We start from the raw sequence: 18,767 nt of genomic DNA, 5'->3' as shown, positions 1-18,767 counted from the left end.
GGGCAAGACCTCGCGGGAGGTCGAAATAGGAGGTGTGATCAACGCAGCGAGCCTGACTTGTAAGGATGTTCTTGCAGGAAAAGGCCGCCTAAACAATTCAATGGAGTTTACCGTGGACGTTCTGGATAGCAGCCATGGTAGATGGCAAAAAAGTATATTCCAAGTAAGGCTCGCTTCGAGTGACATTCACCGGTTAGATTCTTCCAAAATATATCGAAATTGGAAAAAGGAGGATCGAAGGGTGCTTCGCTCGCGAATTGACGCGATTATTTTGTCTCTGTCTTGCTTCCGTCACTTGTTTCGGATTTTTGTAATATAAATTGTTTGATAATTAAAACGTCAATGAATAAAAATTGAAATGCGCGTAGTTAATCTAGTGTTTTTGATGAATAAACATTAATATAAAAAGACCAATGTGCTCCTAGTGCATGCTGTTCTAGTTGTGGGAGAACCACTAAGGTAAGTTTTTTTTAAATTTTAATTCGTTTTACTTTAAACAACAAGCATCAAATAATCGTTTGCCTAATTATTTTTTATACGTATTTGAAACTTTTATGGAGCGGGAAGGTTCAACTTCGGGAATGTTTGGTAGCTCCGGTAACGCAACGGTGAGTCTGTCAGCATCTTTTTTTTTTAATTTGGGGGGTCCTGGCGGAGTTCCGCAAGGGACGAATCGCGGGTGGAGCGAGGGCGGTTTATGTTTGTGTGAAGATTTGTATGGAGAACAGTTAAAGTTTGTATATGTAAGGGCGGGACAGGAGGATGGCTCATTTGTACCAATTTATTCATTTTTTTCCATTATGAAGTTATAGTTAATGTCACTATTATGTGAGCGGCCTTATTTGTACTAAAGCGGGTCATTTGAGGTATTTGATAATTAAACATTTGTCTTAGATGTAAATATTGTGAAGTGTATAAAATACTATGTCTTTCTATTGCCAAGCTTTTTGTTTGATGTTGATGATAACTTTCTAGTTTAAATTTCATGTGTCCCATTAAAAATAACAAAAAAATTAAAAATCCATTGTAGATTTGAAGAGGCCACGCCCTGATGAATACGATGTTTCTTAAGCAGCCTTCCTTTTCCGCAACAGTTGTGGACTTGCCATATGCGATTCATACACATAGCATATTTTTCTTGAAAAATAGAAAAAAAGATAGGTCCGATTTTAAACATTCTTCTGTTTTTTTTTTATCTAATAATTCATTGAATTGTTCGTTATTATATGTGACGACGTACGTTAGCATTATTATACAAGTCAAAAAATTAAAAAGCATGTTTGTTTTTATCTAGTTGAGGATGCATGGATCGCATCATTGATCCGTCCAACCACTTACCTCGTCCCATTGACAAAACTTCCTCTTGTGACAACTATGGAGATACAGATGCGATCTCGGTCTCTAGTAACAACGGTTGTTACATCAACACTCCTTCCTTTCTCAGATGACCGTAAGGACGTGGCCGGCGTCGTTATTGATCCTTCATTAAATCCTTTATTTAAAAAGCGCACTAGAAGCTCAGAAACGACGCGTTCCAAGTACATCTGCCACTCCTGTATTCTGAGAAATCTGATGCCTTCAAGGCTTTCCACAAACACGGAAGGTCTAAGCTTTTCGAAGAATATGTGAGACTTGGAATATAGCTTAATAATCTCCTAAACACGTTTTGACGACGGACTATCACGAGAAATCTTAATGACAACACTTTGGAAAACGGCGGAACCGCATTTCCACCAATGAGAGTAAAGAATACTCCAATCGATGGATTTTAACTTCGCAAAAGGTCGGTCCAGATTCCGTATCAGCAGAATCGCTATTTCATAAATAAATTACTGATCCCGGTTCTCTTTGGGTGGACCATTCTCAATGCTGAAACTAACTATGTCTCTTCTTTTATCGCATAACTCTGCTCCGGGACGCGATAACATCAAATTCAATCTTCTTAAAAATCTCCCAGATATCGCAAAAAGACGATTACTTGACCTGTACAATTGATTCATGGAGTTCAACAATGTGCCCTCAGAATGGCGACAGGTTAAAGTAATAGCTATTCAAAAGCCTGGAAGGTGCTTGCTGGAGTCACTCCTTTAAAGCACCGTTACTAGGAGTTCTCATTAAGAATACTTCTAGACCAACATTTGAAAAGGGCGTAACAGCCAAAATTTATTCCTTCTGATTCTTCGTCTACATATATAGCTATATAAGTCTTATCAAATGTGGTACAAGTAACACACTTGTCTTAGAAAACTTCTATAAGAGGCTCGGAAGCCTCCTCTCAAGAGGCTCGGAAGCCTCCTCTCAAGAGGCTCGGAAGCCTCCTCTTAAGAGGCTCGGAAGCCTCCTCTCAAGAAGCTCGGAAGCCTCCTCTCAAGAGGCTCGGAAGCCTCCTCTCAAGAGGCTCGGAAGCCTCCTCTCAAGAGGCTCGGAAGCCTCCTCTCAAGAGGCTCAGAAGCCTCCTCTCAAGAGGCTCAGAAGCCTCCTCTCAAGAGGCTCAGAAGCCTCCTCTCAAGAGGCTCAGGCCTCCTCTCAAGAGGCTCAGGAAGCCTCCTCTCATGAGGCTCAGAAGCCTCCTCTCAAGAGGCTCAGAAGCCTCCTCTCAAGAGGCTCAGGCCTCCTCTCAAGAGGCTCAGAAGCCTCCTCTCAAGAGGCCTCAGGCCTCCTCTCAAGAGGCTCAGAAGCCTCCTCTCAAGAGGCTCAGGCCTCCTCTCAAGAGGCTCAGGAAGCCTCCTCTCAAGAGGCTCAGAAGCCTCCTCTCAAGAGGCCTCAGGCCTCCTCTCAAGAGGCTCAGGCCTCCTCTCAAGAGGCTCAGGCCTCCTCTCAAGAGGCTCAGAAGCCTCCTCTCAAGAGGCCTCAGAAGCCTCCTCTCAAGAGGCTCAGAAGCCTCCTCTCAAGAGGCTCAGAAGCCTCCTCTCAAGAGGCCTCAGAAGCCTCCTCTCAAGAGGCCTCAGGCCTCCTCTCAAGAGGCTCAGAAGCCTCCTCTCAAGAGGCCTCAGGCCTCCTCTCAAGAGGCTCAAGCCTCCTCTCAAGAGGCTCAGGCCTCCTCTCAAGAGGCCTGGAAGCCTCCTCTCAAGAGGCTCAGGCCTCCTCTCAAGAGGCCTCAGAAGCCTCCTCTCAAGAGGCTCAGAGCCTCCTCTCAAGAGGCTCAAGCCTCCTCTCAAGAGGCTCAGAAGCCTCCTCTCAAGAGGCTCAAGCCTCCTCTCAAGAGGCTCAGAAGCCTCCTCTCAAGAGGCTCAGAAGCCTCCTCTCAAGAGGCTCAGAAGCCTCCTCTCAAGAGGCTCAGGCCTCCTCTCAAGAGGCCTCAGAAGCCTCCTCTCAAGAGGCCTCAGAAGCCTCCTCTCAAGAGGCTCAGGCCTCCTCTCAAGAGGCTCAGAAGCCTCCTCTCAAGAGGCCTCAGGCCTCCTCTCAAGAGGCTCAGAAGCCTCCTCTCAAGAGGCCTCAGAAGCCTCCTCTCAAGAGGCTCGAAGCCTCCTCTCAAGAGGCCTCAGGCCTCCTCTCAAGAGGCTCAGAAGCCTCCTCTCAAGAGGCTCAGAAGCCTCCTCTCAAGAGGCTCGGAAGCCTCCTCTCAAGAGGCTCAAGCCTCCTCTCAAGAGGCTCCAGCCTCCTCTCAAGAGGCTCCAGCCTCCTCTCAAGAGGCCTCGGAAGCCTCCTCTCAAGAGGCCTCCAGCCTCCTCTCAAGAGGCTCAGGCCTCCTCTCAAGAGGCCTCGAGCCTCCTCTCAAGAGGCTCAGAAGCCTCCTCTCAAGAGGCTCAGGCCTCCTCTCAAGAGGCTCAGGCCTCCTCTCAAGAGGCTCAGAAGCCTCCTCTCAAGAGGCTCAGGAAGCCTCCTCTCAAGAGGCTCAGGCCTCCTCCTCAAGAGGCTCAGGCCTCCTCTCAAGAGGCCTCAAGCCTCCTCTCAAGAGGCTCAGAAGCCTCCTCTCAAGAGGCTCAGCCTCCTCTCAAGAGGCTCAGAAGCCTCCTCTCAAGAGGCTCAGAAGCCTCCTCTCAAGAGGCTCAGGAAGCCTCCTCTCAAGAGGCCTCAGGCCTCCTCTCAAGAGGCTCAGGCCTCCTCTCAAGAGGCCTCAAGCCTCCTCTCAAGAGGCTCAGAAGCCTCCTCTCAAGAGGCTCAGAAGCCTCCTCTCAAGAGGCTCAGAAGCCTCCTCTCAAGAGGCTCAGGCCTCCTCTCAAGAGGCTCAGAAGCCTCCTCTCAAGAGGCTCAGGAAGCCTCCTCTCAAGAGGCTCAGAAGCCTCCTCTCAAGAGGCTCAGGCCTCCTCTCAAGAGGCTCAGGAAGCCTCCTCTCAAGAGGCCTCAGGCCTCCTCTCAAGAGGCTCAGAAGCCTTCTCTCAAGAGGCCTCAGGCCTCCTCTCAAGAGGCTCAGGCCTCCTCTCAAGAGGCTCAGGAAGCCTCCTCCTCAAGAGGCTCAGGCCTCCTCTCAAGAGGCCTCAGCCTCCTCTCAAGAGGCTCAGGCCTCCTCTCAAGAGGCTCGAGGCCTCCTCTCAAGAGGCTCCAGCCTCCTCTCAAGAGGCTCAAGCCTCCTCTCAAGAGGCTCGGAAGCCTCCTCTCAAGAGGCTCGGAAGCCTCCTCTCAAGAGGCTCGGAAGCCTCCTCTCAAGAGGCTCGGAAGTCTCCTCTCAAGAGGCTCGGAAGCCTCCTTTCAAGAGCCTTTCTAGAGGCTCGAAAGCCTCTTTTCAAGAGGCTCAAAAGCTTCCTTTCAAGAGGCTCTGAAGCATCTTTCCAAGAGGCTTGGAAAGATCCTTTCAAGAGGCTCGGAAGCCTCCTTTCAAGAAGCTCAACAGCCTTCTTTTCCAGAGACTCAAAAACCTCCTTTCAAGATGCTCGAAAGCCTGTTTTTCAAGAGGCTCTGAAGCCTTCTTTCAAGAGGCTCAAAAGCATCCTTTCAAGAGGTTCTGAAGCCTTTTTCCAAGAGGATCGGAAGGCTCCTTTCGAGTCGCTCGGAAGCCTCTATTCAAGATGTCCGAAGCCTCCCTTCAAGTGGTTATGTTGCCTTCTTTCAAGAGGCTCGGAAGTCTATTTTCAAGTGGTTCGGAAGCCTTCTTTCAAGAGGCTCGGCAGCCTCCTTTCAAGAGGCTCGGAAGCCTCGCTTCAAGAAGCTCAGAATTCTTCTTTCAATAGGCTTGGAAGCATACTATCAAGAGGCTCAGAAGCGTTCTTTCAAGATGCAACGGAAGCTTCCTTTTAAGTGGCTCGAAAACCGCCTTCAAGAGGCTCGGAAGCCTCTCTACAAGAGGCTCAGAAGCCTCTAATAAAGAGGCGCGGAAGCCTACTCTAAAGGGACTCAAAAGCTTAAAGGAGCTTCCCTTCAAAAGGGCTCGGAATTATGTTTTCAAGAGGATTGGAAGCCTACTTTCGAGAGGGGGTACCTCAAATCATGCAAAAGTTCGAAGGGGTACCTCTCAAGAAAAAGGTTGAGAACCGCTGCCTTAGAACATTCTTTCAGTAAACCATAGAAAATTCTTGCAGGAATAATTCCGAAAAGAATTCTAATTTGGAGGAATTCCTAAGAGGAATTTTCCAAGAAATTTCCAATTGTATTTGAGTGCTAAGCTTATTTAAAAAAAGAAACACTCCGTTTTTAAAAATTAAAGGAATTTCCAAACGAAATTTCCAAAGATTTCCCAAAAAAATTCTGAGCAGATTCCCGATTCTTAAAGGAATTTTAAAAGAAATTTTCGAAGGTCTACAGGAATTTCTGGAAGAGTTGCTAAAAGAATTTCCGGAGAAATGTCCGAAGGAATTCTTATAGGAAATTCGGAAGGAATTCCTGGAGAAAGTTCTAAATAAATTCTAGAGGAAAATTGTGAAAGAATACCAAAAATATCTTCCTAGAACTTCCGAAGAAATTCTTTGAGGAATTACTGGAAGAATTTCAATTAGAAATTCTTAAAAGAAATTCTTTAAACAATTTCTAAAAAAATGGAAGGATTTCTCCTAAAACTCTTATATGAAAAAAAAAAATCATTTAAAAAAAGTCATTTTTTCGCGACCTTAATGTTTCCCATCAGACTGACTAATTGTACAAAAAACCCTAAAATTCATAAAAACCACTCTCTTTGCACCAAAATGCCTTGCTGCGGGATTTTTTTCTCAGCTCAAAATTCTTCATGCCGCTTCACTCCGCCGCCGCCGTCTAACATTGCTTAAGACGTGACTCCGCCGACGCCGCCACAGTCGGTGTAAAAATGGCCTTACGCCGCCGCCGTTCACAAATACTTCGGTGCACAGGTCTAGGGTCACGTGTCCCATAGTGCTCCAGCTCCAGAAGTCAAGTTACCATTTTTGCATCCGCATATCACGATGCTTATACAATGGTACTCAATGCCCAGGGAAGTTGGAAAAATACTACCAGACTGGGATTCCAAATGGTGTTGATAAGCAGTACACCCAGGTTTTTTTTTTACTCGGTTGGAATTCTTTAATTTCTCGGTTAACCTGAACTTTTACAGCTTTTAAAATACCCCCTGAATTTTCTTTGATTTTTTGTGAATTTTTTGGTGGGGTTAACTCATTGCTTCATTGACCCTGAAGGTATTAAACGACTAAAACCAAACCGTGTAAAAAAAACCTGGGTGTACATACAGCATCTCTACTCATATATACGACGTAAATTTCCATTCGCTTAAGATTTATTTGATTTCCCAAAAATAAATATCGAAATTCGTGCATTTAAAATATGGCAAGGACATAATAATGATATTTGATATTTTGTGGCAAGTCACAAAATTTAACGAATGAAACAATTTTATTTAAGCTCGAAGATTCAAGGATTTTAATTGAAGCCATTTTGGAACAAAAGTCCTTAGATTTTAATTTTTGAAACGTAAATATCGACACTGAACAGGGCGACACAAAACCTGTTGTTGCCATAATTTAACATTCTTGCACTGCTGACGGCAAGCAATCGAGCAACCACTCAGCCTATTCCAAAGAGATTAATATCAAAGGATTAATTGAAAATTTACTGCGACGAACGAATATCGTCCCATGCGGGGGCGTTTTCACATACTTCTCTTTGGGATACCTGCAGCGCAGTACATCCACAGCAAAACAAAAAATAAAAACCATCGAAAGAAATTCCTCGCCGTTGTTTTTTTTATGCGACAACGTCTGCCTCGAGGAGTCTCCATGGACGACAGTTGTGTCGCGTTTCGTTTCGAACGCTATTAAAGGCATCGAGACCGATGGATGGGGGGAGATCACTTTTGCAAATTAATTGTGTTTTGATGGCGAGACTTACCTCGTGTGGGACGACGTCACGATCCGTTCTTCGCTGCGCTGCGGTTGTCCCCGGCTGCTACTGTCCCCTGCGCCGCGCACCTGCGCACGCGACCCGTCCGCGTACTTGTTCTCCTTGCCAAAGATGCTGCCCCCGTAGGGATTCTCTCCGAGGTAGTACTTCTGCTTCGGCGTCGGAACGCCACCACTGTTGGTTGTCATATCGGACACGATATCGGAGGACCCGCGACGACCACTGCCACCGTAACTGACGTTGTTGCTGCTGATATTGGCGGGATCTGCGCGCTCGCGATCACGATCACGTCTGGAAATGTTGCCGTTCGGTTTGTGACTGACACCGTTCGGTGCGGTGGCGACTCGCTGATGCTGCGATTGCGACTGGTTTGGTGCCCCTTGCGGTGGTGGTGAGTATCCTCGTCCACCGATGTGACTGTCGATGACGTTGTACTGCTGATATGTGGCGCTGGACGAGCTGTTCCGTTTGTGGGCTGAGGAGGACGGCGAGGGCGAACGCTGCTTGATCGATGATTTGAGTCGCAGTTTGCGTTCGGCGCTGGCAGATCGAATCTTACCGACCAGCTTCCGAATGCTGTTGCCGATGGCCGAACCGACTTTGCTCTTTGGTGGGGTACTCTGGGCCCGTGTGTTGACCCCCGACCCCCGGGAAGTGTGGTGACTTAGATCTTGAATACTGCTGAAACGGGTTTTCTGATAAGGCTTCCGCAAGGTCGTCGCCGCCGGGGGAATCTGAATGGGTGAAATCGAACGGCTGCGCGGTGCGTACTCTATGACTTGCGGTTCGGGTGGCGCGCGTTTCGCCAGCATTCCGCTGCCGTTGGTCAGCTTTCGTTCCAGTGCTTTCTTCCGCTGCGGGGCCGTTGGCCGTTCCTCCGTAACGAACTCGATGCGGTCCGGTGAAACTGATCGCGCGTCCCTGGCATACCTGAGAAAGGAAAACGCGACAGCATGTCTCATAAATCACTGATGGATTCATCTTCTACAAAGGCAGGGTTGTTACAGAACAAATGTAATATGTATTTAATTTTTTTATATTAGCTTAATATGATTCTCGTTTTGTTCATCATTCTCTTCAAAGATATTGTCGCTCAATCATTTAAAATATGATCAATAATGGAAGTTAGCTATTTTGCTGTTTGAAAAACGTGTTTATAGTGCAATGTTTCATTGCAAACATTGCTTCTAAAATCGTGCTTGTAGAAAATCCGCAACAACCCTGCAACATAACGCAACGACCTTACCTGGCATTGAAATTACTATCCTTCATCGGCTTCGGTGACCGTGGCGTTGTGAAATACGTCGAAGACGAAACGTACGCGGAATCTTCTTTGTAGGAATTCTTCCCCTCGTCCAGCCGGTAATCCTTTCCTTTTCGATAAACATAGTCATCTGTGTCCACTAAATTTTCCCTCGACCCTCGTCCGTACCGGTTTCTCTCGTTCCACTCACTGACCCCCTGAAAATACTTCCGCCCGGTGCCCTCATCCTTTTCAGGAGGCATCACCTTGGGTGGCGGACTTATCGGATGGCCCTTGTACAGATTGCCACTGCTTCCGCGTTCGTCAACCCCATCCCCACTTTTGATCGTCACATTGAAAAAGGTCTTCTTCGTGGGCTCCACAATATCGTCCAGGTCGTCTCGCGATCCCCGCGAGGACCGCGATTCACTCCCGAAGTGACTCTCCAGCCACTTGTTCGTTTCGTTCTTCCGCGTTTCGTCCTCCCGATCGAAGTCCAGTGGCTTCTTGGTGAGGGCGTCGGTTCGATCGACCAACGGCGGCAGACCGGTGCCGGTGATGGCCGCTTCCTTCGGGGTGGATTGCCGGCCCAGCCGGCGTGCCTTACGCAACCGATCCGACAGACTGTCCCACTCCGATATCAGATTCTCCGGACGGGTGCCGTCCTTCTCCATCTGGGTGGTTTCGGCGGCGTAGCGCATTTCGTTACCGAGCACTTCACCGTTGGCGCCTATCAGATCGACGTGCTGCTCATCGCGTTGCTTGAAGTAGCGCTGTGACGAAGCCTGGTGGGGGTGGGAAATTGCAAAAGAAAAAAAATGTGTTAAGCGATCGGTACAAAATTTATTAGTTCGATTTGAAATAGATGTTTATTCATTGCACGCATCGGCGGTGTGCCCTTGTCGGGTTCGTTGCATAGTGGCGTTGAAGTCTTTTGATTTTTTTTTATTAGGTATTTAAGTTACTGGTACAGTGTGGGTAATAAAAGTCCTGATTGGAATAAAAAAGAGTTCAATTAAGATGAGAATTCAAGCCACATTTCTCGCCACAAGTATCTCAATCTATTGATCCAATTAGCCTTGCAAGTAAAGTCGTAGGTTTTCTATCCGGGACGAATCTTGACAACTTCCAATGGATTGTTCTCAGTACATTTGCAATGAACTTATGAGCGGTTATTATGTTAGTTCAAAGGAAATAGTAGTATAGAGCACTGCATGACCGAATCTCTTTTTCTTTCGTTCTTCACGATAGTTACAAAACAACAAAGGGAAGATGGTGAGCTTCATGGGGCTTCTCTTGAAGACTGCTGGAATACAGTCAAAGCAGCCATTAACGACGCAGCGGAAAACAACGTCGGGTATTTGGGACAAAGTCGACGGAACTATTGGTTCGACGAATAGTGCAGACAGATTCTGGAGGAGAAGGACGCAGTGCGGGCAGTCGCGCTGCAGCAAGGTGCCCGGCAGAACGTGGAACGTTATAGACGGAAGCGGAGACAGCAGACCTGCCTTTTCAGGAGAAGCAACGCCGCCAGGAAGAAACGGAATGCGAGGAGATGGAACAGCTGTGCCGTTCCCAAGAAACACGCAAGTTTTAGCAGAAGCTCAACGCATCCCTCAAACTAGTGGCGTAGCCACGGGGGTGGTTTTGAACATAAACCCCTCCCCCCCAGACACAAAATTTTTAGAAGAATTTTTTTTTCGAAAAAAAAAATTTTCGGAAACAAGAACCAGGACAATTTTCTGGCTACGCCACTGGCGCAAAGGCTTCGTGCCTCGAGCCGAAATATGCAGGGATAAGGATGGAAGTATCTTAACGGACGAACGTGTGGTGATTGAAAGGTGGAAGCAGCACTAAGGTGGAAGGAACACTTAAATGGCGCTTAGAGTACAGGCAGTAAAAGTCAAGGCATACAAGCCAACCAGGGAAGTTAAGGATGCCATCCAACAGCTAAATACCAATAAAGCAGCTGGTAAGGATGGTATCGGAGCTGATAGTCAGAATCTGGGAAACTAAACAGCTACCGGAGGAGAGAAAGGAAGGGGTTATATGCCCCATCTACAAGAAAGGCGACAAGCTGGGGTGTGAGAACTTTCGAGCGATCACCATCCATAATCTTCTTCTTCTTCTTATTGGCATTACATCCCCACACTGGGACAGAGCCGCCTCGCAGCTTAGTGTTCATTAAGCACTTCCACAGTTGTTAACTGCGAGGTTTCTAAGCCAGGTTACCATTTTTGCATTCGTATATCATGAGGCTAACCAGATGATACTTTTATGCCCAGGGAAGTCGAGACAATTTCCAATCCAAAAATTGCCTAGACCGGCACCGGGAATCGAACCCAGCCACCCTCAGCATGGTCTTGCTTTGTAGCCGCGCGTCTTACCGCACGGCTAAGGAGGGCACCCATAATACCGCCTACAAAGTGATATACCAGATTATCTTCCGACGTCTGTCACCATTAGTGAATGAGTTCGTGGGAAGTTATCAAGCCGGCTTCTTTGACGGCCGCTCGACAACGGACCAGATCTTTACTGTACGGCAAATCCTTCAAAAATGCCGTGAATACCAGGTCCCAACGCACCATCTGTTCATTGATTTCAAGGCGGCATTCGACAGTATAGAGATAGACCGCGTAGAGCTATGAAAAATTATGAACGAGAACAGCTTTCCTGGAAAGTTCACCAGACTGATCAAAGCAACGGTGGATGGTGTGCAAAACTGTGTGAAGATTTCGGGCGAACACTCCAGTTCCGCTTGTGGGCGATAGACGGGGATACCTTCAAGGTGGTCGAGGAATTCGTCTACCTTGGATCCTTGCTAACGGCTGTTACGGGTAACAGGTAACATTGTTAGTCGTGAAATACGAATGCGCATCATCTGTGGAAGTCGGGCCTACTTCGGGCTCCAGAAGAAACTGCGGTCAAAAAAGATTCACCACCGCACCAAATGTGTCATGTACAAGACGCTTTTAAGACCGGTAGTCCTCTACGGGCATGAAACTTTGACAATGCTCGAGGAGCACTTGCAAGCACTCGGAGTACTCGAGAGACGGGTGCTTAGGACCATCTTTGGCGGTGTGCAAGAAGATGGTGTGTGGCGGCGAGAATGAACCACGAGCTTGACCAGCTCTACGGCGAACCCAGTATCCAGAAGGTAGTTCTGTCACAAACGCCCGAATTCCATTCGCCCAAATAGACCAAACTCCTGAGAAGACCATTTGCCCGAATGGACCATTAACCTGAATATATCAAATGCCCGAACCAATCGTATAGTCAAATTGAGCTGTTCTTCGATTGGCATCATGCAAAGCGTGAATAATTACTTAACTCCAACTTTCTGCAGTTCACGAGCCAGAAGGCTCACTCGTCCAGGTTCATTTAGGGTCCTGACATTCCAGGTACCGAGTTTCCAATCACAGTCCTTATTTCGTTGCCGGATCGGTTCGTTCTCTTTTTCTTCTATCTCTATTTTTCGTGGTATTTGAAAGGCTTCAGTAAGCTATCTTAGCGGGATCGCGTTACCTACACTGGTGGGGCATCCACCTTAGACATAGCTGGCGCCATACAGCGTTCCATTTATCGGCCGCTGGATATCAAGCAGACGTTGTTTAAGCTGCACCTCCTGGTAGACAGATGCTCGGGACGTACCTTCTCACTCTAGCTGTTGTCAGAAGGACATCAGTGCCCAGGTTGCACTACCAGCTAAGTATGCAACCCTTAGCTGGCGGTCTTGCCATCGGTCTACCCGTGGAAGCGTGAGATAAGAATTTGTTGAGCTCTATATTGGTTGCTATATTGAATGCTCCTTCCTTGATGTCAACTCACCAACACCATTTTGCAACCCGAATAATTACTTATTCTATCTTAAAATATAAAATATCTACATTTGTTGTGACTAGTAAAAGTATAGTACGGAGACTGAAATGTAAGTAAAACCGAATTTGTAAACCAACCTCTCCTTAAAATAAATGCTCTTTTTTTCAGCTAAGCTGATTACACCTCAATTTTGGGTCGTTGATCATAGCTGGAAGAACTCGATACTATCACAACATTTTCTTAAAGATTTCAATCGGAATATGAGGAATTCGTTGTCGAATGTGCGCCAAACCCGGTCGCAGACGAGGGCTCAGCAGGCGAATGGGAACCTCGCACCGGGTAACGACGACGAAAAGGCATCGAGTGAGGTTTCGGATGATTCTTTCGTCCCATCAATCGTAGATCAAAACGGAGGTGAGTTGTTCGATTGTGCTGGTTGCGATCGGCCGAATAACTCTGAGCGGTATATGGTTCAGTGTGATAACTGTGATCATTGGTACCATTTGACCTGTGCCGGTGTGAAAGCGGCTACGGTGCGCTCGAATAACTTCGTTTGTGCGGTGTGTACGTTAGCTAAATCTCGTCGAGCGCGTAGTCAGGCAAGCGGTATTTCGAGCACGTCGAGTGCCCGTCAGTCGAAAGTGGAACGTGAGCTACAACGCCTGGAAGAGGAACAGAAGTTGCTCGAGGATTTGACCCGTGAGCAGATTGAGAAGGAACGTGCTTTGAACGAGAGGGAACTTCGGGAAAAGCTAGAGCGAGGAAAGCAGTTTATCGCTCGCAAACATGAGCTGCTGAGCCGTCAGGATGAAGAAGGAACCAGCGTGCGTAGTTTGACGAGCAGTCAGAGGAGCGCAAAGCGGACCGAAGAGTGGGTAAGACGGACTGAAGCGGTTGCCCAGGCCATCGTTGAAGTACCTGAGTCTGCTTCTGCATCTATAAGCATCGATCAACCACTTGAAGCAAGTCTGCAAAATCCGCAGGCAGTGCATCCTCCTTCGACACCTCTGAAGACAGCGGCATCTGCGGTTCTACCACCCATCGGAGAAGATAGGGTTGGTGCGGGATCAGAGGTGAAGTCGATCCCGAGGACTGTGGCCAGCATCACTATCGATGAGGAATCCGAGCTTTCAGCTGATGGTGCCATCGGTGGAGAGGTGATTCAGCAGGATCAGGATAAGAACCAGGTGGGCTTGCCCCTAGTTGATCTGCAGCCGTTTACAGATATGCTGAATGTCGGTGAGGTTGTGCCAACCGGTGCAATTAGTAAAACGAGTCGAATTGGAACCCATTGCTACAAGCGGTGGAGCATCGAAACCGGTGAGCTCCTGAAACAAAATGCGCTACAATTGCAACGGCAAACGGAAGCGGAACACCGAGTTATTCGAGAGCTAGTGGAAAAGCATCGGGTGGACATCGACACAAGACGGAAACGGTAACTTGACCTGGTTAGTCGGATTAAAAATCTACAGTGGCAGCACGCTGAGGAGCTGAAACAAGCACGTGATTCGGAGGGAGATTTGCGAGCTCAGCTTGCAAGGCAAGGCCATGGACGATTAGAACTGGAGGCCCAAGTGAAATCCCTGGAGAAGCTACTCGTCGAGGAGCATGAGCGAAGACGCACTTCGGAAGCAGATTTGCGGCATCAGCTGTCACTACGGAATAGGGAATGCGAGGCGCTGCAACTTCAGCTAGCAGAACTGGAGACTGAAATTCAGTGTCTGCGGGGCACCGCACAGCAGCTGCAATCCCAGTTAGAAGCAGCTCAGCAACGCGAGTACGAATCGGATCGCCAACGAAATGAAGCGGTCACAGAGTATTGGAACCTGCACGACGAAGTGCAACAGTTCGTCAGGCGTAATCAGGATCGGCCAGCGGATGAAGGTTCTCCTCCATTACCCCCTCCGCCAGAGTCTTGGTTTGAAGCGGAAAATGCAAATAACGTTGAATGTTCCAATCGCGTCGAGTCAGATCCTTGTTTTCCTCCTCCTCCTCCAATTTCGGTAGATCCTGGTTTGGTTAGTGGTCAGCGGAATTACGTAGCACAAGCCGGAATATTGGGGGGTGGAATTCAGAACATGACAGTTCCCATTTCCTCTGCAAGTATCAATCCACATATCCAATCACAGCCTCAAATATCGTCCTTTTTGAGCGGTTCTTTGGGTCCGACGCCACAACAGATCGCTGCTAGACAGGTGGTAACCAGGGAGCTCCCCACATTCTCCGGAGATCCGATCGATTGGCCCCTATTTATAAGCAGCTATCAGCATTCTACACAGGCTTGCGGGTACACTGACTCCGAAAACCTTTTGCGCTTGCAACGTAGCTTGAAAGGTAGCGCAAAGGATTCAGTCAGCAGTTTCTTGCTCCACCCGTCGACAGTACCACAAGTAATGTCTACACTGCAACAACTGTACGGTCGCCCGGAACAGATTGTGAACAACATGATCGCAAAGGTTCGGGCAACACCCCCTCCGAAACCCGACCGATTGGATACACTGGTTAGTTTTGGACTGATAGTTATAAATCTCTGCGGTCACCTGAAAACGGTCGGCTTAGAGAAACATCTGGCGAATCCTATACATCTGCAAGAGCTCGTTGACAAGCTACCGGCGACGGTGAAGTTCAGCTGGGCCCTCTACCAAGAGTAAGTACAAGATATGGATTTGAACGTGTTCAGCAGCTACATAGCGAGGACATCTTCGGCAGCAAGTGGCGTAACTCAGCTGTCCAATATTCCACAGAAATCTGGAAAAGATGAGAAAGGTCGCTTGAAGGAGAGATCGTTCGTGAACACGCACGTTTCCACGGATAAAGCGAAAGTGAGTCGCCAAGAAAATGCAGAAAAGGCGGGAGTCAGAGGTGGAAAGCCGAGAGAAAAGGATGCCGCACCGAGTAACACGAAGTCGTGCTCCGTTTGCAACGTCGACAGTCATCAAATCGACAATTGCTCGTCGTTCAAAGGACTCGATCTGGACGGCAGATGGAAAGCGGTAAAAGCAAACAAATTGTGCGCTCGTTGTCTCACTTCGCATGCGCGATGGCCGTGTAAGGGAGAAGTGTGCGGAATCAACGACTGCCCAAAACGACATCATCGACTACTTCACTTCGAGCCACCAATGTCAACGAAAACTACCAGTGCGGTGGTTACAGTTCATCGGCAGTTGTCGTCGTCTACGCTTTTTCGGATCCTCCCAGTAACCCTATTTGGGAAATAGGGACAGTTCAACACATTCGCATTCCTTGACGACGGGTCATCAGTAACACTCGTAGAGTGGTCCATTGCAGACGCACTCGGTGCAAGCGGAGAAGTGAAGAACTTGAACATAGAATGGACCGGAGGCATAAACAAGACGATTGCTGGAACAAAAATCGTCACGATGGAGATTTCCGAGGCCGGTGGAAATAGGCGGTACAGGTTGTCCAAAGTCTGCACCGTCGACAATCTCGGACTACCACAACAGACCACCGATTACGCAGAGCTCGTTAACCGATACGCGCATCTCAGCTGTACCAGGAATCCTAATCGATCAAAGCAATGTTCACCTCCTCGCTACTCTAAGGCTGCGGGAAGGTGAATTGAACGAACTGATCGCAACGAAGACCAGGATTGGATGGGCAGTTTGTGGCAATGTGCGGAAACCACAAGCCAATACGGTGTACAAGCAGCTACACATACATGCTGAACCATCTGTAGTAGACCTCCACGAGTACGTCCGGCGCTTCTTCGACATCGAGAGCATGGGTGTAGCGGTGGTGCCAGCCGTGAGAGGTGTTGAAGAACAACGTGCGAACAATATCTTGGAAACTACCACACGACGGTTGAATGACAAGAAGTACGAGACAGGTCTACTATGGAAGCACGATTACGTGGAGTTTCCAGATAGCCGGCCGATGGCAGAACGACGCTTCAAGTATCTCGAAAATCGTTTAGCCCAGAATCCACAGCTTTACGAAAGTGTGCGTCAACAAATGGCGGAATTCAAAGACAAAGGCTACATTCACGAAGCGACAGTGGAAGAAATGGAGTAGTTTGACCTGCGTACATGGTTCCTGCCGATTGGAGTCGTCGTAAACGAGAAAACACCTGGAAAGGTTCGAGTTATCTGGGATGCAGCAGCGAAAGTAGAGGGCATCTCGCTGAATTCAATGCTGCTCAAAGGACCGGATCTTCTGACACCGTTACTGTCTGTGATGTTTCCGTATCGGGAGCGGAAAATCGCAGTTTCCGCAGATATTAAGGAGATGTTCCTACAAATCTCAATTCGAAAAGAGGACCGCAGTGCTCTACTGTTTCAGTACCGAGATTCCCCAGACCTACCGATGAATACCATGGTATCGGATGTCGCAATACTCGGAGCATCTTGCTCCCCTGCGCACTCGCAGTTCATCAAGAACCTAAACGCTATAGAGCAGGAAGCAGAGTTTCCACGAGGTGCGGCCGCAGTGAAGAAGCGGCATTACGTGGACGATTACGTAAACAGTCACGATACAGCGGAAGAAGCGATCGAGGTGGCGAAGGAAGTGATCGAGGTGCACAAGCGAGCGGGATTCCATATCCGTAATTGGATGTCAAGTGATCGGAGCGTAGTCGAGAAGTTGGGTGAAGCGAACCAGAAGCCGTCAAAAGAAATGTTATCGGAGAAGGACATCGGACTGGAGCGAGTGTTGGGAATGGCGTGGATACAGAGAGAGGATGTCTTCGTATTTTCACTGCAGTTTGGCGAGAAGGTGCGTATTCTGTTGGCAGACACCAAGATTCCCACGAAACGACAAATGCTCCGACTTGTCATGAGCATCTACGACCCTCTAGGTTTGGTAGCTTCGTTCGTGGTCCACGGGAAAATTATTATCCAAGATGTGTGGCGGACAAAAACAGATTGGGACAGCTTTATTCCTGAGGAAATCGCTAAGCGCTGGACTGAGTGGATAGTGTTGCTGAAGAAGATGGTCGAACTGCGCATTCCACGGTGTTATTTTCCTAGATACAACCCGGAAAGCTTCAAAACCCTGGAGCTACATGTTTTCGTAGACGCGAGCGAGCAGGCGTTTGCAGCAGTGGCATATTTCCGGATAATAGATCAAGGGAAGATCAGAGTAGCACTAGTCTCTTCGAAAACGAAGGTTGCACCGCTTCAAGGACCCTCGATACCTCGGCTAGAATTGATGGCTGCGGTGTTGGGAGCACGCCTACGGAAAACCATCGAGGAAAACCACACGTTGAAAATCCAAAAAACGTTCTTCTGGAGCGATTCGACGACAGTTTGCTCGTGGATCAAGTCGGAAACGCGTCGTTATCGGCAGTTCGTTGCCTTCAGAGTCGACGAAATGTGGGCGTAGACATTTTTGGACCGTATTTAGTGAAAGTCAGAAGGAGTGCGGTGAAGCGATGGGTCTGCCTTTTCACCTGCCTTACGGTCAGAGCTATCCACCTTGAAGTTGTTGCCAGTTTATCAACCGACGCGTGCAAGAAGGCGATCAGAAGGTTCATCGCACGCCGAGGTTCTCCACGAGAAATTTTCTCTGACAACGGCACGAATTTTGTAGGAGCGAGTCGGGAGCTTCAGGAGGAGATCGGCAGGATTCATACCGAGCTGGGAGGCACCTTTGCCAACGCCCAAACGCAATGGCGGTTCAACCCACCGGCAGCTCCCCACATGGGAGGCTGTTGGGAGAGGATGGTTCGCGCCGTGAAGTCTGCCCTAGGGAGCGTTCCTACTGTGCGGAAGTTGGACGATGAGTCGTTCGCCACGGTATTAGCGGAGGCGGAAAGTATGGTAGCCCACTTACGTTCATCCCGCTAGAAACGTCCGACCATGAGTCACTGACCCCGAATCACTTCTTACTGCTGAGTTCGAATGGCGTGCGGGAACCTGAAAAGTTTCCGATGGATGCAGGAATGGCGTTGAGAAGCAGTTGGAACATGGTGAAACACACGCTAGACAACTTCTGGCGCCGCTGGGTGCTGGAATATCTACCAACTATAATACATCGGACGAAATGGTTTCGGGATGTGAAGCCGATCGAGGTAGGTGATCTTGTACTCGTAGTTGACGAAAATGTGAGGAACCGGTGGATACGTGGACGTGTGATCCAGGCTAGTCCCGGGAAAGATGGCGTTCTGCGTCGAGCGGATGTGATGACATCAGGAGGAGTTTTGAAGAGACCTGTTACGAAGTTGGCTGTGCTGGACGTTCCAGGGTCTGGTGACGCTATGCCGGAAGTCAAGGCGACACGGGGGGAGGATGTTCGCCACAACAGCTCCTCGTATTGAACAGCTCTAATGGTGATCGACGTGAGCCTCCATCCATGGGCATGAGATCGCTTGACGGCGATAATGTGTCAAACTAGATGATTGGCAAAACGGAGGATCAACAACAAGACGGTGATAATTAAAAGTGAATTAGAAATCGTTGTAGCTTAAAATTACTATTATTATTTCAAGTGAAGTGAATTGAATCCT

General features: G+C 48.3%; 1 protein-coding gene across 3 annotated transcripts in view; it reads right to left on the bottom strand.

The window, feature by feature from the left end:
- LOC134206528 (uncharacterized) overlaps positions 1-18,767 on the bottom strand; it is a 565,921-nt gene that overhangs the window by 35,226 nt on the left and 511,928 nt on the right. For all 3 annotated transcript variants that reach the window (XM_062682251.1, XM_062682252.1, XM_062682250.1), the window contains 2 exons: positions 8,489-9,270; positions 7,231-8,172 (listed from right to left, as the gene is read on the bottom strand). In XM_062682251.1, coding sequence (XP_062538235.1) covers positions 7,231-8,172; positions 8,489-9,270 — 1,724 coding nt within the window. The remainder of the gene's footprint in view (positions 1-7,230; positions 8,173-8,488; positions 9,271-18,767) is intronic.

The sequence above is a fragment of the Armigeres subalbatus genome, chromosome 1, assembly GCF_024139115.2.
Source record: "Armigeres subalbatus isolate Guangzhou_Male chromosome 1, GZ_Asu_2, whole genome shotgun sequence".
Classification (NCBI taxonomy): Eukaryota; Metazoa; Arthropoda; class Insecta; order Diptera; family Culicidae; genus Armigeres; species Armigeres subalbatus.
The sequence above is the reverse complement of the archived record's forward strand: the minus strand, read 5'-3'. Positions and strand labels throughout refer to the sequence as shown.